The sequence below is a fragment of the Salmo trutta genome, chromosome 3 (assembly GCF_901001165.1).
Source record: "Salmo trutta chromosome 3, fSalTru1.1, whole genome shotgun sequence".
Classification (NCBI taxonomy): Eukaryota; Metazoa; Chordata; class Actinopteri; order Salmoniformes; family Salmonidae; genus Salmo; species Salmo trutta.
In genome coordinates, this window is record NC_042959.1 from 7,251,167 (window position 1) to 7,278,641 (window position 27,475).

The 27,475-nt window shown below is 47.9% G+C and overlaps 1 protein-coding gene across 1 annotated transcript in view; it reads right to left on the reverse strand.

Moving 5' to 3' along the window:
- The window catches only part of LOC115167345 (cyclin-J), a 36,938-nt gene extending 9,463 nt beyond the window's left edge, over positions 1-27,475 (reverse strand). The window contains exons 1-3 of the mRNA XM_029721698.1: positions 27,218-27,475; positions 25,530-25,638; positions 18,448-18,658 (exon numbers count right to left, since the gene is read on the reverse strand). Of these exons, the coding sequence (XP_029577558.1) occupies positions 18,448-18,658; positions 25,530-25,607 (289 nt within the window). The 5' untranslated portion in view covers positions 25,608-25,638; positions 27,218-27,475. The remainder of the gene's footprint in view (positions 1-18,447; positions 18,659-25,529; positions 25,639-27,217) is intronic.

Here is a 27,475-nt window from a genome sequence, read left to right on the forward strand (position 1 = left end):
TTACCACTAACTACCCTTTCACTACCAGTGTGTCCACTACCACTCTGGACATTCTCCTCTGAACTCTCCATAGCAACAGCCCTTAGGCCACAGTCTCATGTGTCTGAGTGGCCAATGAGCACCACTGATTTTGCCTTTAATCCAAAAAGAGTCCTTCACTTCCTTTCTCACCCCCACTTGCTCTCACAGTGAAAAGGGGGAGGGGGGGGGCAGGTGAGGAGTCAGGTTACTCTGGCATATTTCCCTAAAACACCTAATAAACCTTTGGGTTCTCTTATAAACCCGTTTCAGCAGGAACACGCGGGGGGGGGGGGGGGGCAGAGAAAACTGATATGAGGGACATAACAACTAGGCCTACCCTCCATAGAAGTATGACTAAATGTATGTTGAGGAAATGTGTACAGTGCCCATTCATAGACTACTGACACACAATGGAACATTGTTCAAAACAAAGACTGGACAAGGTTACCAACACATTCACACACACAGAAGACTCTCCAACACTGACAGTCACCCTCGACAGTGTTTGGAAGGAACGTGCCACAGTCACGACTAGAGTATTATTGAAGAAGTCCTAAAACCCAACAGCTTGGATTAACAGTCTATGGACAAAAATGTACACACCCTTCTGGATATGAAAATATCAGAGGTCGTTGGTGAAAAACAGCACTGGCTTTGACCGCAGAACTATCATCATGGCAACGAAGACAGGAGAGTTGAAGAGGGAGGTTTGGTGTAATTCACCTTGAAGAGTGTTTAGTCCTTACGCCATCAAACTGGCTAGGTCTCTCACCCTCTTCTCTTTCTCCCTCCACCTCTCTTTACTCCTTGGTCTTTCCTTGCTTCTCACCATTTCCAACGCTCTCGAACGCCCTCCCTCCCCGCTCTCAAACGCCCTCCCTCCCTCCCCACTCTCAAACGCCCTCCCTCCCTCCCTCCCCGCTCTCCTCCCCGCTCTCGAACGCCCTCCTTCCCTCCCCGCTCTCCTCCCCGCTCTCGAACGCCCTCCCTCCCTCCCCGCTCTCCTCCCCGCTCTCGAACGCCCTCCCTCCCTCCCCGCTCTCCTCCCCGCTCTCGAACGCCCTCCCTCCCTCCCCGCTCTCCTCCCCGCTCTCGAACGCCCTCCCTCCCTCCCCGCTCTCCTCCCCGCTCTCGAACGCCCTCCCTCCCTCCCCGCTCTCCTCCCCGCTCTCGAACGCCCTCCCTCCCTCCCCGCTCTCCTCCCTGCTCTCGAACGCCCTCCCTCCCTCCCTCCCCGCTCTCCTCCCCGCTCTCGAACGCCCTCCCTCCCCGCTCTCCTCCCTGCTCTCGAACGCCCTCCCTCCCTCCCCGCTCTCCTCCCTGCTCTCGAACGCCCTTCCTCCCCGCTCTCCTCCCCGCTCTCGAACGCCCTCCCTCCCCGCTCTCCTCCCTGCTCTCGAACGCCCTCCCTCCCTCCCCGCTCTCCTCCCTGCTCTCGAACGCCCTCCCTCCCCGCCCTTCCTCCCCGCTCTCTCAATTAAATTCAATTTAAATGTAAGGGCTTTATTAACATAGGAAACATGTTAACATTGCCAAAGCAAGTGAACTAAATAAACAAAAGTAAAACAAATTTACAGTAAACATTACACTCACAGAAGACTCACTGAGTCTGTACATAGTCAAAGCTTTATTTTGGGTCAGTCACAGTGGTCAGGTAGTCTGCCACTGTGTACTCTCTGTTTAGGAACAAATAGCATTCTAGTTTGCTCTGTTTTTTTGTTAATTACTTAACACATTGGAAATAATTATCTTTTTGTTTTGTCATGATTTGGTTGGGTCTAATTGTGTTGCTGTCCTGGGGCTCTGTGGGGTCTGTTTGTGTTTGTTAACAGATCCCCAGGACCAGCTTGCTTAGGGGACTCTTCTCCAAGTTCATCTCTCTGTAGTTGATGGCCTAGTTATGGAAGGTTTGGGAATCGCTTCATTTGAGGTAGTTGTAGATTTAACGGCTCTTTCCTGGATTTTGATAATTAGTGGGTATCGGCCCAATTCTGCTCTGCATGCATTATTTGGTGTTTTACGTTGTTTAAGTCTCAATTTGATGTTTGTCCCATTTTGTGAATTCTTGGTTGGTGAACAGACCACAGACCTCACAACCATAAAGGGCAAGGGGTTCCATAACTGATTCATGTATTTTTAGCCAGATCCTAATTGGTATGTCCCAGATCCTAATTGGTGAAGCCCCAAAATTGCTCTCGCTAGAAGCCTGTGTTTCAGACATAAGGAAGTGGATGGCTGCAAATTTTCTACTTTTAAACTCGGACAAAACAGAGATGCTTGTCCTAGGTCCCAAGAAACAAAGAGATCTTCTGTTGAATCTGACAATTAATCTGGATGGTTGTACAGTCGTCTCAAATAAAACTGTGAAGGACCTCGGCGTTACTCTGGACCCTGATCTCTCTTTTGAAGAACATATCAAGACTGCTTCAAGGACAGCTTTTTTCCATCTACGTAACATTGCAAAAATCAGAAACTTTCTGTCCAAAAATGACGCAGAAAAATTAATCCATGCTTTTGTTACTTCTAGGCTCGACTACTGCAATGCTCTACTTTCCGGCTACCCGGATAAAGCACTAAACAAACTTCAGTTAGTGCTAAATACGGCTGCTAGAATCCTGACTAGAACCAAAAAATTTGATCATATTACTCCAGTGCTAGCTTCCCTACACTGGCTTCCTGTTAAGGCAAGGGCTGATTTCAAGGTTTTACTGCTAACCTACAAAGCATTACATGGGCTTGCTCCTACCTATCTTTCCGATTTGGTCCTGCCGTACATACCTACACGTACGCTACGGTCACAAGACGCAGGCCTCCTAATTGTCCCTAGAATTTCTAAGCAAACGGCTGGAGGTAGGGCTTTCTCCTATAGAGCTCCATTTTTATGGAATGGTCTGCCTACCCATGTGAGAGACGCAGACTCAGTCTCAACCTTTAAGTCTTTACTGAAGACTTATCTCTTCAGTAGGTCCTATGATTAAGTATAGTCTGGCCCAGGAGTGTGAAGGTGAACGGAAAGGCTGGAGCAACGAACCGCCCTTGCTGTCTCTGCCTTGTCGGTTCCCCTCTTCCCACTGGGATTCTCTGCCTCTAACCCTTTTACAGGGGCTGAGTCACTGACTTACTGGTGTTCTTCCATGCCGTCCATGGGAGGGGTGCGTCACTTGAGTAGGTTGAGCCACTGACGTGGTCTTCCTGTCTGGGTTGGCGCCCCCCCCTTGGGTTGTGCCGTGGCGGACATCTTTGTGGGCTATACTCGGCCTTGTCTTCGGACGGTAAGTTGGTGGTTGTAGATATCCCTCTAGTGGTGTGGGGGGCTGTGCTTTGGCAAAGTGGGTGGGGTTATATCCTGCCTGTTTGGCCCTGTCCGGGGGTATCATCGGATGGGGCCACAGTGTCTTCTGATCCCTCCTGTCTCAGCCTCCAGTATTTATGCTGCAGTAGTTTATGTGTCGGGGGGCTAGGGTCAGTCTGTTACATCTGGAGTATTCTCTTGTCTTATCCGGTGTCCTGTGTGAATGTAAATATGCTCTCTCTAATTCTCTCTTTCTTTCTTTCTTTCTTTCTCTCGGAGGACCTGAGCCCTAGGACTACCTGGCATGATGACTCCTTGCTGTCCCCAGTCCACCTGGCCATGCTGCTGCTCCAGTTTCAACTGTTCTGCCTGCGGCTACGGAACCCTGACCTGTTCACCGGACGTGCTTGTTGCACCCTCGACAATTACTATGATTATTATTATTTGACCATGCTGGTCATTTACGAACATTTTAACATCTTGACTATGTTCTGTTATAATATCCACCCGGCACAGCCAGAAGAGGACTGGCCACCCCTCATAGCCTGGTTCCTCTCTAGGTTTCTTCCTAGGTTTTTGGCCTTTCTCAGGAGTTTTTCCTAGGGAGTTTTTCCCAGCCACCGTGCTTCTTTCACATGCATTGCTTGCTGTTTGGGGTTTTAGGCTGGGTTTCTGTACAGCACTTTGAGATTTCAGCTGATGTACGAAGGGCTATATAAATAAATTTGATTTGATTTGATTTTGATATGTCAAATTTTATGTTCCATTTGATGGCATAAAAGGCCCTTCTTTGCCTTGTCTCTCAGCTCGTTCACAGCTTTGTGGAAGTTACCTGTGGCGCTGATGTTTAGGCCGAGGTATGTATAGTTTGTGTGCTCTATGGCAACAGTATCTAGATGGAATTTGTATTTGTTGTCTTGGCAGCTGGACCTTTTTTGGAACACCATTATGGTTGGGGACAGATCTAGGTGCTGCTGTAGGACCTCCTTGGTTGGGGACAGATCTAGGTGCTGCTGTAGGACCTCCTTGGTTGGGGACAGAAGCACCAGTATACATTTAACTTCAGATTCTCTCCCTCTTTCCCCATTCTCCATCTTCCCCTTACTCTCTAACTCCCTTCCTCCCCTTTGTCTCAAGGCTAGCCAAAGCAGTGTGTGTGTGGATATAGAGATATATATAGGCTCTTCAAGTGTGAGTTTTACTGCCGATGCTGTAGCCTGGCATTAACCCTTTAAAGGAGAAACAGAGAGCCCAGCCAGCAGCCAATCACCCCAGCAGGCTATAGCAGCTCTCAGGAAGCAGTTAACACATAGGCTGTAATGGCATCTCACAACCAGAACAGGAAACAATGGCTGGGTGGGAGTGAACAGAACAGCAGTTCACTCCAGCTGCTTTAGCCTAGGGCCGGCCCAGCCCACTCCAGCCTAGACCCAGTCTCAGTCTACACTTTACCATCATATCCTATAGGCTAGTAGTCTAGTCTGTCTGCTGGACTCGTGTCCACAGGCGCAGCCATAAACAGCCATCTCTTCAAAACCCTCTTTTACATTCTGGTAGGGACATTGTGTTGTCAGTGTTCTCATTGTCTTTAATGATGGCTCTTCGGTTTACTACTTGTATTAGCTGTTGATTGGGCGTGTTATTATTAAAAACAAGGGATACACAAAACCTATTCAAGCTGAAACTACATTTCTGAAAGGAGGTAGAACTCATAGGGACAAGCTGCTTTTTTCACAACCTGCCCTGTTTCATGTCAACAAGACTAACAGTGACTAACCTACGAGCTGTATGTGTGTGTGAGAGAGATAGAGTTCATTCCTCAACTTACAGGTGGAGTAAATGCTTCCTTTGATGATCCAAGTGCATGCCTGTCCACTTCTGAAACTATAGGTCTCCTCTTCTTTACCGTCTCATCGAGAGAGAAACAGCCCTCATGAGTACTGCCTTGCAGAGGGCTGCGAGTCGGCCCTGTGGACGTGTGTGATGAGGAAGGGGAGCGCACCCAGAGAGGGGTTAAAGGTGTGCTGCTGGAGGAGGTTAGACTACTGCTGAAGGAGTTTAGAAACATGAGAACCTGCTGGAGGAGGTTAGACTACTGCTGAAGGAGTTTAGAAACATGAGAACCTGCTGGGGGGGGATTAGACTACTGCTGAAGGAGTTTAGAAACATGAGAACCTGCTGGAGGAGGTTAGACTACTGCTGAAGGAGTTTAGAAACATGAGAACCTGCTGGGGGGGGATTAGACCACTGCTGAAGGAGTTTAGAAACATGAGAACCTGCTGGAGGGATTAGACCACTGCTGAAGGAGTTTAGAAACATGAGAACCTGCTGGGGGGGATTAGACTACTGCTGAAGGAGTTTAGAAACATGAGAACCTGCTGGGGGGATTAGACCACTGCTGAAGGAGTTTAGAAACATGAGAACCTGCTGGGGGGGATTAGACTACTGCTGAAGGAGTTTAGAAACATGAGAACCTGCTGGGGGGGGATTAGACTACTGCTGAAGGAGTTTAGAAACATGAGAACCTGCTGGAGGGATTAGACCACTGCTGAAGGAGTTTAGAAACATGAGAATGCTCTTCACTAGAGTTAGAGGGATGAAGAAGAAGAACAAAAAAAAACTACTGTTGCAGCCATCACTTATGTTCCACTGAGAGGAAAGGAGACTGTTACAGTCTTCACTAAAGTCACAGAGGAAAGGAGACTGTTACGGTCTTCACCAAAGTCCCAGAGGAAAGGAGACTGTTACGGTCTTCACTAAAGTCCCAGAGGAAAGGAGACTACTGTTACAGTCTTCACTAAAGTCCCAGAGTAAAGGAGACTACTTTTACGGTCTTCACCAAAGTCCCAGAGGAAAGGAGACTACTTTTACGGTCTTCACCAAAGTCCCAGAGGAAAGGAGACTACTGTTACAGTCTTCACTAAAGTCACAGAGGAAAGGAGACTGTTACAGTCTTCACTAAAGTCAGAGGAAAGGAGACTACTGTTACAGTCTTCACTAAAGTCCCAGAGGAAAGGAGACTGTTACGGTCTTCACTAAAGTCACAGAGGAAAGGAGACTGTTACGGTCTTCACTAAAGTCACAGAGGAAAGGAGACTACCATAAGGGTGTTCCTCTACACCTCACCCACAGAGACCGACTGTATTGATTTCTATGAATGACCACAATGCTACATCCGGTTACTGCCCTCTTCATTAAAACAATCCCCTGTCCTCAGTCGTCGGAAGGAGTTCATGTGAAGGGGAAAGACTATTTTAGCACTGCTAGCCTATAAACTACACATAGATGATTCAATCTAAAAAAGAACACACGACTACAGCCAGAGACAGTAACAATAAACCAAAACTACAGAAAACTACAACATCCACCAACCCCCTTTCACAAGACTAATAGATTCACTGCCTTCAAAAATAATTCATACCCCTTGACTTATTCCACATTTTGCTGTTTTACAGACAGAATTCAAAATGGGTAAATATATATGTTTTCCCTCTCACCCATCTACATACAATACCCCATAATGACAAATTGAAAACGTATAAAAAAATACTTTGTAGAAACAGCTGTAATCGCTTTCTGGGTCTCTAAGAGCTTTCCACACCTGGATTATGTAACATTCACCCATTATTATTTTCTAAATTCTTCAAGCTTTGTCAAATTGGTTGTTAAATCATTACTAAACCAGGTCTTAGAATAGTTTTTACTTAAATCTACTTCAGCCACTCAGGAACATTCACCCTCTTCGTAAGCAACTCCCAGTGTAGATTTGGCCTTGTGTCTTGCTGAACGGTGAATTCAACTCCCAGTGTCTGGTAGAAGGCAGACTGAACCAGGTTTTCCTCTTGGAGTTTGCCTGTGCTTAGCTCCATTCAGTTTTTTTATATCCTGAAAAACTCCCCAGTAAATGTTTACAAGCATACCAATAACATGATGCAGCCACCAAGGCATTGGAAAACCTCCCTGGTCTTTGTGGTTGAATCTGTGTTTGATATCCACTGCTGGACTGGGGGACCTTCCAGATAACTGTAAATATGTGGGGTACAGAGATGAGGTAGTGACTCAAAAATCATATTAAAACACTATTAAAACACAGAGTAAGTTCATGCAACTTATTTTGTGACTTGAGTAAATGTTTACTCCTGAACTTATTTAGGCTTGACATAACAAAGGTGTTGAATAATTATTGACTCAAGACATTTCAGCTTTTCATTTTTAATTAACTAGTAAAAATGTTGTGAAATGTTTTTTTTTTTTAAATCATTCCACTTTGACATTATGGGTATTACGTGTAGGCCAGTGAAAAACAATTGCAATTTAAATTCAGGCTTTAACAACAAAATGTGGAAAAAGTCAAGGGGTGTGAATACTTTGAAGGCCCTGTATAACTCTGTCTCTCAACAGCTCTGGAGGAATTCTCTCCTCTCTTTAAACTCCTTTAATTTGCCGGCTCGTCTTCCTTTCAGATGAAATTGGTCACAGCTCCGTCACAGCTCCGCCACAACCACCCCCCTCACAACACCACCCCCCCTCACAACACCACCCCCCCTCACAACCCCCCCCACAACACCACCCCCCCCCCACAACCTCACAGTCCTCTAGGCTCCGCCGGTTCACACAATGTAGACCCATTCTGACCTCGGACCTCTAGAGCCTAACGCTTGGGTAACCAGGAAGAATCCTTGGCCCTCTGCCGTCTGGGGGGGGGGGGGGGGCTCATCTCGTGTCCTGCCTCGGGGTGTGGAACACTTTCGGGGCGAGGAAGGTGGGAGGGGTTGGGAGATGGTGACTGTCGTTCTGCCCCTGAACAAGGCAGTTAACCCACTGTTCCTAGGCCGTTATTGTAAATAAGAATTTGTTCTTAACTGACTTGCCTAGTTAAATAAAAAAGGTTAAATAATACGTCAATGGCATTAAAATATTGCAATTCATTCAGTCAATGCTATTCATTGACTATGACTCAGTGTTCAACATCATAGTGCCCTCAAAGCTCATCACTAAGCTAAGGACCCTGGGACTAAACACCTCCCTATGCAACTGGATCCTGGACTTCCTGACGGGCCACCCCCAGGTGGCAACACATCTGCCACGCTGATCCTCAACACGGGGGCCCCTCAGGGGTGCGTACTCAGTCCCCTCCTGTACTCCCTGTTCACCCATGACTGCACGGCCAAGCACGACTCCAACACCATCATTAAGTTTGCCGACGACAACAGCCTGATCACCGACAGATGAGACAGCCTATAGGGAGGAGGTCAGAGACCTGGCAGTGTGGTGTCAGCATAACAACCTCTCCCTCAACGTGATCAAGACAAAAGAGATGATTGTGGACTACAGGAAAAGGAGGACCGAGCACAGCCCTATTCTCATCGACTGGGCTGTAGTGGAGCAGGTTGAGAGCTTCAAGTTCCTTGGTGTCCACATCACCAACAAACTATCATGGTCCAAACACACCAAGACAGTCATGAAGAGGGCACGGCAAAGCCTATTCCCCCTCAGGAAACTAAAAAGATTTGGCATGGGTCCTCAGATCCTCAAAAGAATTTCCACAGCTGCACCATCGAGAGCATCCTGACTGGTTGCATCACCACCTGGTATGGCAACTGCTCGGCCTCCGACCACAAGGTACTACAGAGGGTCATGCATACGGCCCAGTACATCACTAGGCCAAGCTTGCTGTCATCCAGGACATCTAAACCAGGCGGTGTCAGAGGAAGGCCCTAAAATATGCCAAAGACTCCAGCCACCCCAGTCATAGACTGTTCCCTCTGCTATCGCACGGCAAGCAGTCCCGGAGCGCTAAGTCAAGGTCCAAAAGCCTTCTTAACAGCTTCTACCCCCAAGGAAAAGGAGCACCGTTAGGCCATAAGACTCCTGAACAGCTAATCAAATGGCTACCCGGACTATTTGCATTGACCCCCCCACCCCCATTTCTACACTGCTACTACTCTTTATCATCTATGCATAGTCACTTTACCTCTACCTACATGTACATATTACCTCAATTACCTAGACTAACCTGTACCCCTGTACATTGACTCTGTACCGGTACCGCCTGTATATAGCCTCCACATTGACTCTGTACCATTACCGCCTGTATATAGTCTCGTTACTGTTATTATATTGTTGCTCTTTAATTGTTATTTTTCTTTATTTTTTTACTTGAGTTTATTTTAGTAAATACTTTAACACTTATTTTTCTTAAAACTGCATTGTTGGTTAAGGGCTTGTAAGTAAGCCTTTCACTGTAAGGTTGAATACCTGTTGTATTCGGCACATGTGACAAATCGAATTTGATAATGAACTAGCCTACACTTTAAAAAACTATTTTTCTCTGTAGGGAATAAAGCAGCATTTGACAAAAATCACTGTCCTAGATCAGAACAATTTTACCATTGACTTAGAATTCCTTTAATTATCAGAACATGATTGTAATTCTAAGAAAATTCAATCCAAACATCAGAGAGACGGATCGAGAGAGGTATAGGGAGAGAGGGGAGGAGATGGGGGAGAGAGGGGAGGAGATGAGGGAGAGAGGGGAGGAGATGAGGGAGAGAGGGGAGGAGATGGGGGACTGTGGGGATCCCCTGTTAATCTATATATCAGTTCAAACATGGACCCCCCCCCCCCCTGCTTAACATCAGCAGTCGACATCTCTTTGAAGCACCGCTCAGCTCGTTTCCAAACCTCCCCAGTGGTGGTGGTGGAAGGGGGGGGGGGGGTGCTTTAGGGGCCCCAGCCCAGTCTCAGAACTGGTTGTGCTTGCCTGGGTCCTGACAAGGTGAGTGAGACTGAGGAAACACTCCTAGCAGTGGGGCTACGGGGGAGGATAACTCCATCTGAAACACTATAATGGCTAATGATTTAGTGATGTGTTGTGATCTCATGTCTGGTTTATCTGAGGAACTAAAATACCCAGGAAATGGAGTTCCAGTCAGATAAGATACTAAAGCGGAAGCCTGAAGTCTCTACACGTCAACCTCTCTTGTAGTCAGTCACAGAAACACGACAACCTCCACCCGTGTCTGTACCCCTCCCCCACCCTGGGCCAGGGCTGACGGGCTTTTGTTTGGGCATGATTCAGGGAGCATATGGCAGGTGGCCCTCTCCCTCCAAACAGGCCGGCCGCAGTGTGTGGGTGGATGGGGGGGGGGGGGGGTTGCTCTTTTTAAAGCCCCTTCTCTCTAACACAAATCGTTAGCCCACACTATTGCAGGTCATCCACAGCCGGTACACACAATGTAACACTCACAACCATTACAAAACATTCAACCAATGCACCAGCAGCATACTACGTGGGTACTGCTACTAGGCTCCGTGGAGCAGGACAGCAGCATACTACGTGGGTACTGCTACTAGGCTCCGTGGAGCAAGACAGCAGCATACTAGGTGGTTACTGCTACTAGGCTCCGTGGAGCAGGACAGCAGCATACTAGGTGGGTACTGCTACTAGGCTCCGTGGAGCAGGACAGCAGCATACTACGTGGTTACTGCTACTAGGCTCCGTGGAGCAGGACAGCAGCATACTACGTGGGTACTGCTACTAGGCTCCGTGGAGCAGGACAGCAGCATACTACGTGGGTACTGCTACTAGGCTCCGTGGAGCAGGACAGCAGCATACTACGTGGGTACTGCTACTAGGCTCCGTGGAGCAAGACAGCAGCATACTAGGTGGTTACTGCTACTAGGCTCCGTGGAGCAGGACAGCAGCATACTAGGTGGGTACTGCTACTAGGCTCCGTGGAGCAGGACAGCAGCATACTACGTGGTTACTGCTACTAGGCTCCGTGGAGCAGGACAGCAGCATACTACGTGGGTACTGCTACTAGGCTCCGTGGAGCAGGACAGCAGCATACTACGTGGGTACTGCTACTAGGCTCCGTGGAGCAGGACAGCAGCATACTACGTGGGTACTGCTACTAGGCTCCGTGGAGCAGGACAGCAGCATACTACGTGGTTACTGCTACTAGGCTCCGTGGAGCAGGACAGCAGCATACTACGTGGGTACTGCTACTAGGCTCCGTGGAGCAGGACAGCAGCATACTACGTGGTTACAGCTACTAGGCTCCGTGGAGCAGGACAGCAGCATACTACGTGGTTACTGCTACTAGGCTCCGTGGAGCAGGACAGCAGCATACTACGTGGTTACAGCTACTAGGCTCCGTGGAGCAGGACAGCAGCATACTACGTGGTTACAGCTACTAGGCTCCGTGGAGCAGGACAGCAGCATACTACGTGGTTACTGCTACTAGGCTCCGTGGAGCAGGACAGCAGCATACTACGTGGTTACAGCTACTAGGCTCCGTGGAGCAGGACAGCAGCATACTACGTGGGTACTGCTACTAGGCTCCGTGGAGCAGGACAGCAGCATACTACGTGGTTACTGCTACTAGGCTCCGTGGAGCAGGACAGCAGCATACTACGTGGTTACTGCTACTAGGCTCCGTGGAGCAGGACAGCAGCATACTACGTGGTTACTGCTACTAGGCTCCGTGGAGCAGGACATCAGCATACTACGTGGTTACTGCTACTAGGCTCCGTGGAGCAGGACAGCAGCATACTAGGTGGTTACTGCTACTAGGCTCCGTGGAGCAGGACAGCAGCATACTACGTGGTTACTGCTACTAGGCTCCGTGGAGCAGGACAGCAGCGTACTACGTGGGTACTGCTACTAGGCTCCGTGGAGCAGGACAGCAGCATACTACGTGGGTACTGCTACTAGGCTCCGTGGAGCAGGACAGCAGCATACTACGTGGGTACTGCTACTAGGCTCCGTGGAGCAGGACAGCAGCATACTACGTGGTTACTGCTACTAGGCTCCGTGGAGCAGGACAGCAGCATACTACGTGGGTACTGCTACTAGGCTCCGTGGAGCAGGACAGCAGCATACTACGTGGTTACAGCTACTAGGCTCCGTGGAGCAGGACAGCAGCATACTACGTGGTTACTGCTACTAGGCTCCGTGGAGCAGGACAGCAGCATACTACGTGGTTACAGCTACTAGGCTCCGTGGAGCAGGACAGCAGCATACTACGTGGTTACAGCTACTAGGCTCCGTGGAGCAGGACAGCAGCATACTACGTGGTTACTGCTACTAGGCTCCGTGGAGCAGGACAGCAGCATACTACGTGGTTACAGCTACTAGGCTCCGTGGAGCAGGACAGCAGCATACTACGTGGGTACTGCTACTAGGCTCCGTGGAGCAGGACAGCAGCATACTACGTGGTTACTGCTACTAGGCTCCGTGGAGCAGGACAGCAGCATACTACGTGGTTACTGCTACTAGGCTCCGTGGAGCAGGACAGCAGCATACTACGTGGTTACTGCTACTAGGCTCCGTGGAGCAGGACATCAGCATACTACGTGGTTACTGCTACTAGGCTCCGTGGAGCAGGACAGCAGCATACTAGGTGGTTACTGCTACTAGGCTCCGTGGAGCAGGACAGCAGCGTACTACGTGGGTACTGCTACTAGGCTCCGTGGAGCAGGACAGCAGCATACTACGTGGGTACTGCTACTAGGCTCCGTGGAGCAGGACAGCAGCATGGGAGACACAGAATAATACACAGCACAGAACTAACTGTCAGCAGCCAGCTGAGCTCCTTGAGAGGGAACAAATAATACAATGAGATTACATGAACATAGTGCTGTACAGCGGTCTAAGGCACTGCATCTCAGTGCAAGAGGCGTCACTATAGTACCTGGTTCGAATCCAGGCTGTATCACATCCGGCCGTGATTGGGAGTCCCACAGGGCAGTCCGGGTTAGGATTTAGTCATTATAAATAAGAATTTGTTCTTCACTTACTTGCCTAGTTAAATAAAAGGTTAAATTAAAGATATCACTGACCTCATCATGAACACAGTGCTGTATATCTATTGGAAGGATATCACTTCTGACCTCATGAACCCAGAGCCAAACTCACCGACAGACTGCAGCAGAGACAGTAATGGTACAGGGCAACACCAAACAGTTTCAGCTGGACTTTCACATGAACAAATAGATATCTCAGCAGGATAAACTCTGGAGAAAGATAAACTAGACCTCTTCATTACACAACCCCACAGACCAGCAACCCCAAGCGAGAAGTCAACCTCCCAGCACAGAGTACTACTATCAATTCACCAAGAAAACACTGTCTAAACTCTGTCAGATCACCCAGCGCTCTAGACCTTCTGTCTGAGGACCAACTAGGGTCACCCAGCGCTCTAGACCTTCTGTCTGAGGACCAACTAGGGTCACCCAGCGCTCTAGACCTTCTGTCTGAGGACCAACTAGGGTCACCCAGCGCTCTAGACCTTCTGTCTGAGGACCAACTAGGGTCACCCAGCGCTCTAGACCTTCTGTCTGAGGACCAACTAGGGTCACCCAGCGCTCTAGACCTTCTGTCTGAGGACCAACTAGGGTCACCCAGCGCTCTAGACCTTCTGTCTGAGGACCAACTAGGGTCACCCAGCGCTCTAGACCTTCTGTCTGAGGACCAACTAGGGTCACCCAGCGCTCTAGACCTTCTGTCTGAGGACCAACTAGGGTCACCCAGCGCTCTAGACCTTCTGTCTGAGGACCAACTAGGGTCACCCAGCGCTCTAGACCTTCTGTCTGAGGACCAACTAGGGTCACCCAGCGCTCTAGACCTTCTGTCTGAGGACCAACTAGGGTCATCCAGCCACATGATACACACAGGCACAAACAACCTGAGAGCACAGCAGGAAAGGGTGGCCACAGCACTGAAGGGAGTGAATGAAAAAGCTTCTTCTACTTTCCTCAAAGCACAAATGGTTCTCCACCCTGCTACCACAAAAACACTTTCACCATACAGCGGGTAAACAAGTATTTCCTGTGACTGAAAACCAAATGTTTACCTGGCCTGGCCCACCACTCCACCCTGGACTTGAACAGCCTTTATGACCAGGTCCACCTATACAAGGCAGCAGAGCCCACCTTCGCCTGGAGCCTAAAGGACATCACCCTCAAACGCAGCCCCAACACTTCACACAGGAGCAACAGATCAATAGACACCCCGCCCAGACCAGCGAGACACTCTCCCAGATCTGCGAGACCCACCCTGGACCTACACATAGAGGACCTACATCCACCCCCCCCCCCCCCCCCCCAAGTCAACCATGCCCACACCCCATTTAGGCCCCCTCAGATCAGACCTACGCCCCTCCTGCCCACCCCATGCCTCCCACTCCACTATCTCATCCTGGAATATCCAAAGCCTGAGGTCATCTGCCTTTAGCCTAAAGAGCAGGAACCTGGACTTCAAAGAAATCCGAAATACAGACATTGTCATCCTACAAGAAACATGGTATAGAGGAGATGGACCCACTGGTTGGCCCCTAGGTTACAGAGAGCAGGTAGTCCCATCCACCAAACTACCAGGTGGTATAGAGGAGACAGACCCACTGGTTGCCCTCTAGGTTACAGAGAGCAGGTAGTCCCATCCACCAAACTACCAGGTGGTATAGAGGAGACAGACCCACTGGTTGCCCTCTAGGTTACAGAGAGCTGGTAGTCCCATCCACCAAACTACCAGGTGGTATAGAGGAGATGGACCCACTGGTTGCCCTCTAGGTTACAGAAAGCTGGTAGTCCCATCCACCACACTACCAGGTGTGAAACAGGGAAGAGACTCAGGGGGTATGCTAATTTGGTATAGAGCAGACATAATTCACTATTAAATTAATCAAAACAGGAATATTTTACATTTGGCCTGTTGTGACCTAAATGCCAGAACTGGCCAAACACCTGACACGCTCAGCACACAGGGGGATAAACACCTGCATGGAGGTGACAGCATTCCCTCCCCCATATGCCTCCCTAGACACAACTATGACAACATAACCAACAAAAATATGTAACAACTCCTACAGCTCTGTCATACGCTGGGTATGTACATAGTCAATGGTAGGCTTCGAGGGGACTCCTATGGTAGGTACACCTACAGCTCATCTCTTGGCAGTAGTACTGTAGACTACTTTATCACTGACCTCAACCCAGAGTCTCTCAGAGCGTTCACAGTCAGCCCACTGACACCCCAGAATTAGGCCGATACCCACTCAAAATCCAGAAAAGAGACGCTACATTCTACAACCACCTAAAAGGAAGCAATCCTCAAACCTTCCTTAACAAAGCCATCACCTACACAGAAATTAACCTGGAGAAGAGTCTCCTAAGCAAGCTGGTCCTGGGGCTCTGTTCACAAACACATACAGAGCCCTACGACAGCAACACAATTAGACCGAACCAAATCATGAGGAAACAAAAATATTATTTCTTGACACATTGGAAAGTGTTTACAAAAAAACAGAGCAAACTAGAATGCTATTTGGCCCTAAATGGAGAGTACACAGTTGCAGAATACCTGACCACTGTGACTGACCCAAACTTAAGGAAATATTTGACTATGTAAAGACTCAGTGAGCATAGCCTTGCTATTGAGAGAGGCCGCCGAAGGCAGACCTGGCTCTCAAGAGAAGACAGGCTATGTGCCCACTGCACACAAAATGAGGTGGAAACTGAGCTGCACTTCCTAACCTCCTTCCAAATGTATGACCATATTAGAGACACATACTTCCCTCAGATTACACAGATCCACAAAGAATTTGAAAACAAACCTGATTTTGATCAACTCCAATGTCCATTGGGTGAAATACCACAGAGTGTCATCACAGCAGCAAGATGTGTGACCTGTTGCCACAAGAAAAGGGCAACCAGTGAAGAACAAACACCATGATAAATACAACCAATATTTATGTTTATTTATTTCACCTTTTGTACTTTAACCATTTGCACATCATTACAACACTATATATAGACAATATGACATTTGAAATGTCAATTATTTTGGAACTTTTGTGAGTGTAATGTTTACTGTTCATTTTTATTCCACTTTTGTTTATTATCTATTTGACTTGCTTTGGCGATGTTAACATATGTTTCCCATGCCAATAAAGCCCTTAAATGTAATTGAGAGAGAGATAGACTCATTGTGTACGTCATTAGTGATGTGAAATACCTGCTATGCAGAGCAGAGAGTCCTGACTTCAGAGAGGGATGCCAGGAAGAGTAATGTTGAAGTGACTGGCTATGGGACCATAGTCCATGTGTGTACATCCTAAAATTGCACCTTATACAGTGCACTACTTTTGAACCCTAGTCCAAATATAGTGCACTACTTTTGACCAGAGCTCATGGGGTGTCTGGAATCTTGGCATTTATGAGCATCATTGAAATGAAGGGACAATGGGAAGGGTATGGATTCCTTTAGGAAAAAGGCTTTGATGAAAGGATGCTAAATGTGTAAACAGTCTTTGAACAATAGGTCTCATTTCCCTGTGACTGCCTAGGAAGAAGTTGTTCTGACACTCCATTTCATTCCTCTCACAAATCGACTATGGACGAATACCACAGAACTACAATTTACCTTTCTGTGTCTATGAAAACACACTCACACATAGTTCAAACACAGGGAGAGAGAGCCCCCCCCCCCAGAGAGCAGAGCGAGAGCCCCCCCCCAGAGAGCAGAGAGAGAGCCCCCCCCCCAGAGAGAGAGCCCCCCCAGAGAGCAGAAAGAGAGCCCCTCCCCCCCCCAGAGAGCAGAGAGAGCCCCCCCCCCAGAGAGCAGAGAGAGAGCCCCCCCCCCAGAGAGCAGAGAGAGAGCCCCCCCCCCAGAGAGCAGAGAGAGAGCCCCCCCCCCCCAGAGAGCAGAGAGAGAGCCCCCCCCCCCAGAGAGCAGAGAGAGAGCCCCCCCCCCCAGAGAGCAGAGAGAGAGCCCCCCCCCAGAGAGCAGAGATATTACCAATAGGCTAACAGGATTAAGTTCTAAATGTTGAGAGGCACAATGGAGGCAGTGATTGATTAACCCTGCACGGAAGCTCGTAGAATTTTAACAAAGACAATTGTGTGCCTGTCAAAGTCTGAGTACCAAACGGCAACCCTATTCCCTAGTTAGTGCACTACTTTTAGCCAGTAGTGCACTATATAGTGAATAGGGTGCCATTTGTGGGACACAGAACGAGCACAGAGCAGAGTGGGCATCAGACCTGAAACTCAGGGGAACCGGAGTACTGAACCAGCCAACCAGACAGAGAAGTCCAGTTCAACAACTAGGCCAGATTCCAGCACCTCAGGAGATTAAACAGCAAACCCAACCAGGACAACCTTCAATCAAACAGCCCTTTTCAAAGCCTTCATCAAATCACACAGAGCTGATCGCTAGAGGAACCTAGCGGGTGGGAGGGAGTTAAGAGAAGGGTCTGACTGTTCTCTCACTGAAAGACACAGTCAAAAGACTTCTTAATTAGTCAAGTCAGAGAATCCTCTAACAGGGTTTTTGGCCGATACGTTTTCATCTTTTCATTTAGTGTTCCAGTGAACTAGACGAGCTCCCCTTAAAAACAGCCTCACGCACGTCTCCCCAGTGAGCGGGCCCCGTCCCAGACTCCCAGTTTGACAGCATCATTAGTGTAATTACCCATGACGCTGTGTTGATGTACAGACAAGCCGTTAATCACCACACACACACACACACACACACACACACACACACACACACACACACACACACACACTTATAGCAACTACTCCTACACAAACTAGGCTACACGAAGTAACAGCAGCACAAATCCAAGATCACAGTCAGCCATCTGACAAAACCCAGGTCCAAGTTTCCTTTGTGTCTTTACTCTAACGGCTTTCATACGCTTTGCTGTGTAGGACGTTCATTTAGATCGACAGATGCCACCAGGAACTAATAAAGACCCAGAGGCAAAACCCCCAGACGCGTTATGAAAGCCAGGGTCAAATCTGTGCGTGTGAAGACGTACAGACACAGGCTAATCTTCACAAAGTCACAGAGACTGGGTTTCTACCCAAACAATGTGAAAAGCCACAGCACCACAAATGATATAGGGCTTTCCAGCCAGCCATCGTCTGGACACTGGAGTAAATGATCATTAAAAAAGGTAATGATGGTAACAGAGGGGGTTAGGCTGTGTGTAATAACACAGTTATAGCATTTCTTATAACCATTCATGACAGTTTTTGGAACATCATTAACGTGCTGTGTAATTCCACTGTGTCAGCTGCAGGAAACTGAGAGCCTTTATTCTGTAAACACTCATGGTACTTACTGGCGAGGAGCAGGCAGGACAGAGCGATGACGTAGAGCTGTTTGACAGCTACGTCGTAGTGGTCCATGAACAGGTCCAGTAGGTAGACAGACAGGTGTCTGGCTGTAGGACACAGCTGGTAGCGGTTTGACAGTATGGCCAGCAGGTCCGCAAAGTACCGACGCATCCCTATCTGAGGGGAGTGGGCCCGGTACACAGGCAGCTTCAACTCCTAGAGGGAGTGGAAGATGGAGGGAAGGAAAGGAGAAGGAAGAGGGAAGAGAAACACGTGGAGTGAGAATAAATATAGGTTAACGCACAAACATACAGTGCATTCAAAAAGTCTTTCAGACCCCTTGACTTGTTCCACATTGTTAAGTTACAAGCTTGTTCTAAAATGTATTCAATCGTGTGTGTCCCCCCCCCCCAATCTACACACAATACCCAATAATGACAAAAACAAAAAATAAATATTACATAAGTATTCAGACCCTTTACTCAGTACTTTGTTGAAGCACATTTGGCATTGATTACAGCCTCGAGTCTTCTTGGGTATGACGCTACAAGTTTGGCAGACCTGTATTTGGGTAGTTTCTCCCATTCTTCTCTACAGATCCTCTTAAGCTCTGTCAGGTTGGATGGGGAGTGTTGCTGCAGAGCTATTTTCAGGTCTCTCCAGAGATGTTCGATCAGGTTCAAATCCGGGCTCTGGCTGGGCCACTCAAGGACATTCAGAGACTTGTCCCGAAGCCACTTCTGCGTTGTCTTGGCTGTATGCTTAGGGTCATTGTCCTGTTGGAAGGTGAACCTTTGCCCCAGTCTGAGGTCCTGAGCGCTCTGGAGCAGGTACTCATCAAGGATCTCTGTACTTTGCTCAGTTCATCTTTGCCTCGATCCTGACTAGCCTCCCAGTCCCTGCCGCTGAAAAACATCCCAACGGCATGATGCTGCTACCGCCATTGGGATGTTGCCAGGTTTCCTCCAGATGTGACACTTGGCATTCAGACCAAAGAGTTCAATCTTGGTTTCATCAGACCAGAAAATCTTGTTTCTCATGATCTGAGAATCCTTTAGGTGCCTTTTGGCAAACGCCAAGCGGGCTGTCATGTGCCTTTTACTGAGAAGTGGCTTCCGTCTGGCCACTCTACTATAACAGCCAGATTGGTGAAGTGATGCAGAGATGGTTGTCCTTCTGTGGAGATGGGAGAACCTTCCAGAGGAACTCTGGAGCTCTATCAGAGTGACCATTGGGTTCTTGGTCACCTCCATGACCAAGGCCCTTCTACCCCGATTGCTCAAATTTGGCCAGGAGGCCAGCTCCAGGAAGAGTCTTGGGGGTTCCAAACATGTTCCATTTAAGAATGATGGAGGCCATTGTGTTCTTGGGGAACTTCAATGCTGCAGAAATGTTTTGGTACTCTTCCCCAGATCTGTGCCTCGACATAATCCTGTCTCAGAACTCTACAGACATTTCCTTCGACCTCAGAGCTTGGTTTTTGCTCCGACATGCACTGTCAACTGTGGGGCTTTATATAGACAGGTAAGTGCCTTTCCAAATCATGTACAATCAATTGAATTTACCACAGGTGGACTCCAATCAAGTTGTAGAAACATCTCAAGGATGACCAATGAAAGCAGGATGCACCCGATGTCAATTTCAAGTCTCATAGCAAATTGTCCGAAGGCACTGTAGATAGGCATGGATGGTAGACATGGCTACACAGTACATTTCCATATAGAACCCAATTCTACATTTCAATTTAGGTCAGGAAGTGGAGTGAGAGGAGGGGTACAGGGTTCCCCATGGTGGGTAAGGGGAGGGGGACAGGAAGTAGTGGTGGCTATTCAGCATGATAAATACCCATTAAGGTGAGGGCAGGGTTGAAGTCTGTTTGAGAAAGGGGGGGATCCAAAGGGGGCTGGTAGCTGACCTGACCTGGCTGGTGGCTATTCAGCAGCCTGACCGTCTGGTAGAAACTGGTTTTATTTATTTCATTTTTTTACCTTTAACTAGGCAAGTCAGTTAAGAACAAATTCTTATTTACAATGACGGCCTGCGCCGACCAAACCTGGACGACGCCGAGCCAATTGTGCACCGCCCTATTGGACTCCCAATCACGGCCGGTTGTGATACAGCATGATTCAAACCAGGGTGTCTGTAGTGACGCCTCTAGCACTGAGATGCAGAGCCTTAGACCGCTGAACCAGGATGTCTGTAGTGACGCCTCTAGCACTGAGATGCAGAGCCTTAGACCGCTGAACCAGGGTCTGTAGTGACACCACTAGCGCTGAGATGCAGAGCCTTAGACCGCTGAACCAGGGTCTGTAGTGACGCCTCTAGCACTGAGATGCAGAGCCTTAGACCGCTGAACCAGGGTCTGTAGTGACGCCTCTAGCACTGAGATGCAGAGCCTTAGACCGCTGAACCACTCTGGAGGCCAGTGTTCTATTGGCCAGTCAGTTTTAGCCATGATGCTCCTGTACATACTCCTGTACATACTCCTGTACATACTCCTGTACATACTCCTGTACTGCACGTGTCTGAGCGATGGAAGCGGGAAGAACAGGCCGTGGCTGAGGTCCCTGATGATCTTCCTGGCCTTCCTGTAACACCTGGTGTTGTAGGTGTCCTGAAGGGCAGGCAGTGTTCACCCAGTGGTGCGTTCGGCTGAGCGCACCTCCTTCTGTAGTGCCTTGGTCAGTGGCAGTGCCATACCAGGCAACATTATGCGCTCGATGGTGCTCCTGTAGAACACTGAGGGATTTTGGGGACAGGCCAATTCAATCACTGCCTCTCAGGACAACCTCCTGAGGTTAAAGAGACGCTGTCGTGCCTTCACCACGGTGTCCGTGTGGTTTAACCATTTCAGCTCCTCTGAGATGTGTAAGCCGAGGAACTTTACGCTTTTGACTGTCTCCATGGCAGCCACTCCTAAAGTCCACAATCAGCTCCTTTGTTTTGCTGACATTGAGGAAGAGGTTGTTTACCTGGAGTGCCTAGCTCCTCCCTGTAGGCAGTCTCGTCGCTGTTGGTAATTAGACCTACTACTGTTGTGTCGTCAGCGAACTTGGAGTTGAAACCGAGGCAGTTGTGGATATACAGAGAGTTCAGGAGGGGACTGAGGACGTATCCTTGTGGGGGCCCCGTGTTGAGAATCTGTGTGGAAGAAGTAATGTTTCCTACATTCACCACCTGGGGCGGCGGCCCGTCACAAATTCTAGGGCCCTAGGAGTTCAGTCCCAGGGCCATGCGCTTTGCAGTGAACTTAGAGGCCAAGCTGTAGTGGATAAACAGCATCCTCAGATTTGCATTCCTCTTGTCCAGCTGGGTGAGCGCAGTGTGCATTGCCATGGCGATTGCGTCATCAATGGATCTATCGGGGCGGTAGGCAATTTTGAGAGGGTTGAGTGTCGGGGAGGGTGGTGGTGATGTGGTCTTTAAAACAAGCCTCTCAAAGCACTTCATGATGACGGAAGTGAGTGCTACAGGCCGGTAGTCGTTCATTTCAGTTACTTTCCCTTTCTTGGGCACAGAGATGATGGTTGACATCTTGAAGAAAGTGAGAAAAAAAAGGCTTGAGCGAGATTGAAAATGTCCAAAAACAACAGCTAGCAGGTCTGCACATGCTCTGAGAGCACTGCTAGGGATGCTCCCTGGGCCGGCATCCTTGCGAAGGTTAACACGTTTGAATGACTTGCATACATCCTCCGTGGAGACCGTAAACACGTAGCCCTCGTTGTCTTCAGGGGCTCTCCTCAGCAGCTAAGAGTCATTACGCTCGAAGCGTGAGAAAAAAGGTGTTTAGCTTGTCTGGTAGGGCGGTGTTGGTGTCGCGACGTGACTGGCTTTCTTTTTGTAATCCGTGATCGTTAGAAGCCCCTGTCACATACGCCTCGTATTTGACCCACTGAATTACTCTTCCACTTTGTCCCTATACTTGTGTCTCGCCATCTTGATCGATCTGCATTGGTCGTTTTTGTACGGTTTAACCATACAATTGTCCATGGTCACCTTGCCCTGTTTATAAGCAGCATCTGTCTCCTTCAGTTTACCCTTCAAGGCTGCCCTCAATCCATGTTTTTTGAAAGACACTGAGTCAGTGTATTAATTGATCTTATCCCCAGAGGCAACCTGTAACATATTCCAGTCCACGTGATCAAAACAGCCTTGGAGCATGGATTCTGATTGGTCAGATAAAGTGTTGTACAGACGTGAACGCCGGAACTTCCCTCAAGTCTTTGTAGGCGGGGAGGAACAAAATGGAGTCCTGGTCTGATTTGCCAAAAGGAGGACGGTAGATTGCCTTATACCTGTGTCAGAAAAGCATGTAGCGTTGGTCCATTGAGAATCTCTGCGAGTTGGACAGTCAAGGTGTTGATAGTAATTCGGGAGCATGGTTCTCAAATTTACTTTTGTTAAAGTCCCCAGTGACAATGAACGCTGCCTCCGGGTACACGGTCTCCAGTTTGTTCAGGGTCACAATGAAGATCTTTGAGAGCATTTTTGGTGTCCGTTTGGGGCGCAATGTGGTAGTGCACTGGTGCCATTTTTGACACGCTCCTAGGATGCACCCAGTGTCCTCCTAGTCAAGCACATAGAACAGGGGAATAGAGGAGCGTCACGTGAACCTTCAGCTTAAAGACGCATTTGACAAGGGGAGAGATAAAAACACTTTCTCCCACATGTATAGCCTTTAATGCTTCACGAGTCTGTCTCTATCCTAATACAGGCTTAGAAAAACTAGGAGTTGTTTTGGTTTTTCAATAAATGCTTTGTTTCTTCATACCCCACATAGACGAATATTTGATCTAAAAAAAAAAACAAGGGCTTTATGTGGATTTATTTAATATCAGACTGAGTAGGGGTGGATTAATCTCTTTAAGTAGTGCTGTACCAGTTTGTGGTTTGCTGCTAGAGGCACACCAAAAACATCCACCCATACTAAAAATACAGGTTACTATTATTTGTCAGAGACAGAGGGCCTACATCCCTTCCCTAAGGCTTGTCCAAACAACTAAACACTGCCCACGTGTAAAGCTCATCTTCACTGGATGCTGACTTGCTGTAGATCGATGAAGAGTAACCCTGTGGTGCCTGTCAGCATGACCAGCGTACTGATGACCACAATCTACGGCACACGTGCCTCACATATTTCATCTGCGAGTTACATCAGTTGTCTGTTGAGTTAGTTGTATGTAGGCAATACATAAACAATGGTGATCACTAAGGTGATAGCACTGTTTATTGCCCTTCAGCTGCCTAAAACGTGCACACACACAGACACCCCCATAAACACTACCCCCGACTTGAGTTCTCCTCTCTGCCCCCCTCCCTGCATGCCTTGCCTCTGGTCCATCTGTCTGTCTGAGGGTTCAGTGGTGCAGGGCATTGTGGGGAACCGCAGCATAATTAATGCAGTGGAAGGCAGGGGACTCGATGCAGAGAGGTGAGGTTTTAGGGGGGGGGGGGCAGACTAGCCTGCTGATGGGCTACAATTATTTAGAGATGGGGATTATGTCTGGGGTGTCGTTTGGCTTTCTAAGATCTTACATCAGCTTCCATGTTGTTTTACAGGGATTTGTCATCTTTGGTCTGCAGATTGGTTAAAGGGTTGGGGGGGGTCAGAATAAAATCAGAAGGGAGGCCCTAATCTACACACCCCCTGGTTACAGACGCCGCAACCCCCGGTTACAGACGCCGCAACCCCCGGTTACAGACGCCCCAACCCCCGGTTACAGACGCCGCAACCCCCGGTTACAGACGCCCCAACCCCCGGTTACAGACGCCCCAACCCCCGGTTACAGACGCCCCAACCCCCGGTTACAGACGCCCCAACCCCCGGTTACAGACGCCCCAACCCCCGGTTACAGACGCCCCAACCCCCGGTTACAGACGCCCCAACCCCCGGTTACAGACGCCCCAACCCCCGGTTACAGACGCCCCAACCCCCGGTTACAGACGCCCCAACCCCCGGTTACAGACGCCCCAACCCCCGGTTACAGACGCCGCAACCCCCGGTTACAGACGCCCCAACCCCCGGTTACAGACGCCCCAACCCCCGGTTACAGACGCCCCAACCCCCGGTTACAGACGCCGCAACCCCCGGTTACAGACGCCGCAACCCCCGGTTACAGACGCCCCAACCCCAGGTTACAGACGCCCCAACCCCCGGTTACAGACGTCCAACTCAGTGATTTACACAAGAGTAAATCAAATGACTGTTAGGTTAAGTGAATGACTTGTAAGGAGACTGCCAGATTGTAACAGAGTGCGGGCAGCTGCCATCTACTATCCAAATCCTCCCCCTACATGTGACGTGTGCGTAGACACACACACGCACACGCATACACACCCCATATTGTTCTTCCTAAGTAGAATCAAATTAGCTATGATATTCTTGCACCCTTTATGAGGATGGCAGTCCAGTGACAGATGCTGCCTTTAAATGGCCAAACAGTAAAATATCATCAAGCCGGAGGTTAGCCTAATTACTGCATCAGCCAATTAATGAGCCTAAACCCTTCTGTGTAATCTAAATTAGACCACACTCATGTAATTATATCCATCTGCCAACATTAACTACACTATATAGCATATAGAAGCTATAAATAGAAGTTGAGGAGTTGCTATCATGTCACTCTACTGGCTTGGATCTTCGTTTTCACCAATGCACTACAGTATGTCAACAAGAAAACATACATTTTACATTTAAGCCATTGAGCAGAAGCTCTTATCCAGAGTGATATACAGGAGCAATTTGGGTTAACTGCCTTGCTCAAAGGAACATCAGATTTTTCACCTAGTCGGCTTGGGAATTTCAACCAGCGACCTTTTGGTTACTGGCCCAACGCTCTTAACCGCTAGGTTACCTAGATTACTTGTCTTTTTTAGGTGAACTGCATGCCACCAGACTCAAAGCCTCCTTCCCTGGAATTGAGAACATCCCCATAATACACATTTCACCATGTAGTTGAGATTCTTATCACGTGGCGATGAAGAAAGTGGATCTCCGGGAATGAACCAAGGAGACCCACAGAACTGGATTCATAGATTTAAAATTCAGAATTCTATTCATTGTGATTCTATGACTGGCTGGTCTTACCTTGATGCGGAGGGACTGATGGATATCCCCAGCTAGCTGTCCTTTCCACCACTGTAACTCCCTTTCCATCTTTCCCATTCAGAGAAGGCCACAAGGATGAAGTTCAACCCTGCAGAGACACAGCAATGTGGGCTAAGTCAAAGAGACGTCCTGGCTGTACACTGCATGTTATGGTGTCTTATCACAACTTTAGGTATTTCATATCAAAAGGACAAGGACTTATGGAATAAGTTGTTTGAACAAAATTGTAATATCCTATATTCATACTGGTGGTTAAAAATCTAACAGAGATGAAGTCCCAGCAAATAAAAAAAATGTGATGATTTCAAGGGGGAAAAAACATGGCATCCTTTCTATTAATTTGTACTATGAATTTATTTAATAAAAAAAAAAATATATATATATATATATATATATATATATAATTGCATTGTAGAAATGAATGGGTTATGGGCCCAAAGTGAAATATGCCTTTGATATTAATTAAGCAATCAGTTGAAATCGACTGCAGTTAAAGATCAGCCTTTGATTAAAATACATTTTTAAAAAACACATCCAATAGCCTTTCGAAATGTTTCAAATGCAAAATTCTGGGAAACTACTGAAAATAGTGGGCTGCTCTTTTGTAAGCTTAAAAATGTAACTGAGTGAATTTCCTCCATGACCATGTGTACAGTAAACATTGGTCACTGCATCCCGTGATCCTTCATGACTCAGTTCCATCATGTTCCACCTGAGAGACACTTATCAGGTTGGTAAGAGCCGCGACGCTCCGTCTGAACATTAACACGCAGCACTTGCGGTGTTTGGAAGCATAAGGACTTTAAATCTTTCATATTTGCGAGATAGAGAGATAGAGAGATATAGTTAAATTGATACACTTTTATAGGGTTAGGGTTCCCACACAGCAATATGTCCATGTTACAGCGCTTGTTAACGGAAAACAGACGGATGACTGTCTGTGCTAAATAAAACGTCTATCCGAGTCTCCGAACCGGTGTGTAACTGGAAGACAGGAGTCAATAACCTGTCACTGAAAAATACTGCTGGCTGTAACAACTGTGTTAAAACCGGTTAAAAACGGTGTATTTTGCATTTGTTAAATTATTTTGGACGTTTTTTCTAGAACCGTACCTCAATTGAAAATCGCTTCACGTTTAGATGGGAGTATTTGCCAGTTTTTTGTCTTTCGGAGCCAATTCGCCTTTTAAACAGAGTATATGGGGGTCCTTGGACTAAGGAGTAACGTTAACCCAATATTGGACCAAAGGAGCCTATGGTACTGAACTGCAATACATTCCCCATGCAAGTGGGTGCGATTTAAATGCATTAAAGTGAAAAGAAAAGCAACTAAATGGCAATTGTAGCGCTGGGGTAACAAAATAACTTTTTTGTAGGCCTAACAATACAATTGCTACTATGTCACAAATCTGCTATGAGAAAAACAATACGTTGATAATGGAAACATTCAAGACTTTCTCTCTCGCTCATTTAGCGGTGTCAACACCACGAGTGTTTTTATTAACAGAAAAGTAGACCACTCTTGTTTCTAATACTCTTATTTATAGGCCTATACCTTAAACTTAGACAAAGATCACACCTGACTATTGACAGCATTAAATCATTGATACACACATTTAGTAAACTTTTAGATTCACAAAATGTCCAAGATCGCATGTGCCGCTCACCCTATCTGACAGGAATGCCCCCAGACCTCTTTGTTTCACTCCGACATCCTGAATGAACAATTCCTCTTTGGGAAGTTTTGTATTATCCTCGGTACCGGCGAAAAGCGACGACTGTTTCCGTTATTCAGTTGACAAAGTAACAATGCTTCAGAACAGTTTAATTCAGATGTTATCTCGTCTGTTTACACTTTCACAAAGATTTTTCCAGGGATCTTCGTTCAACGAAGTGGTTAGCTTCCCCAGCTGCGGTCGGTGAGG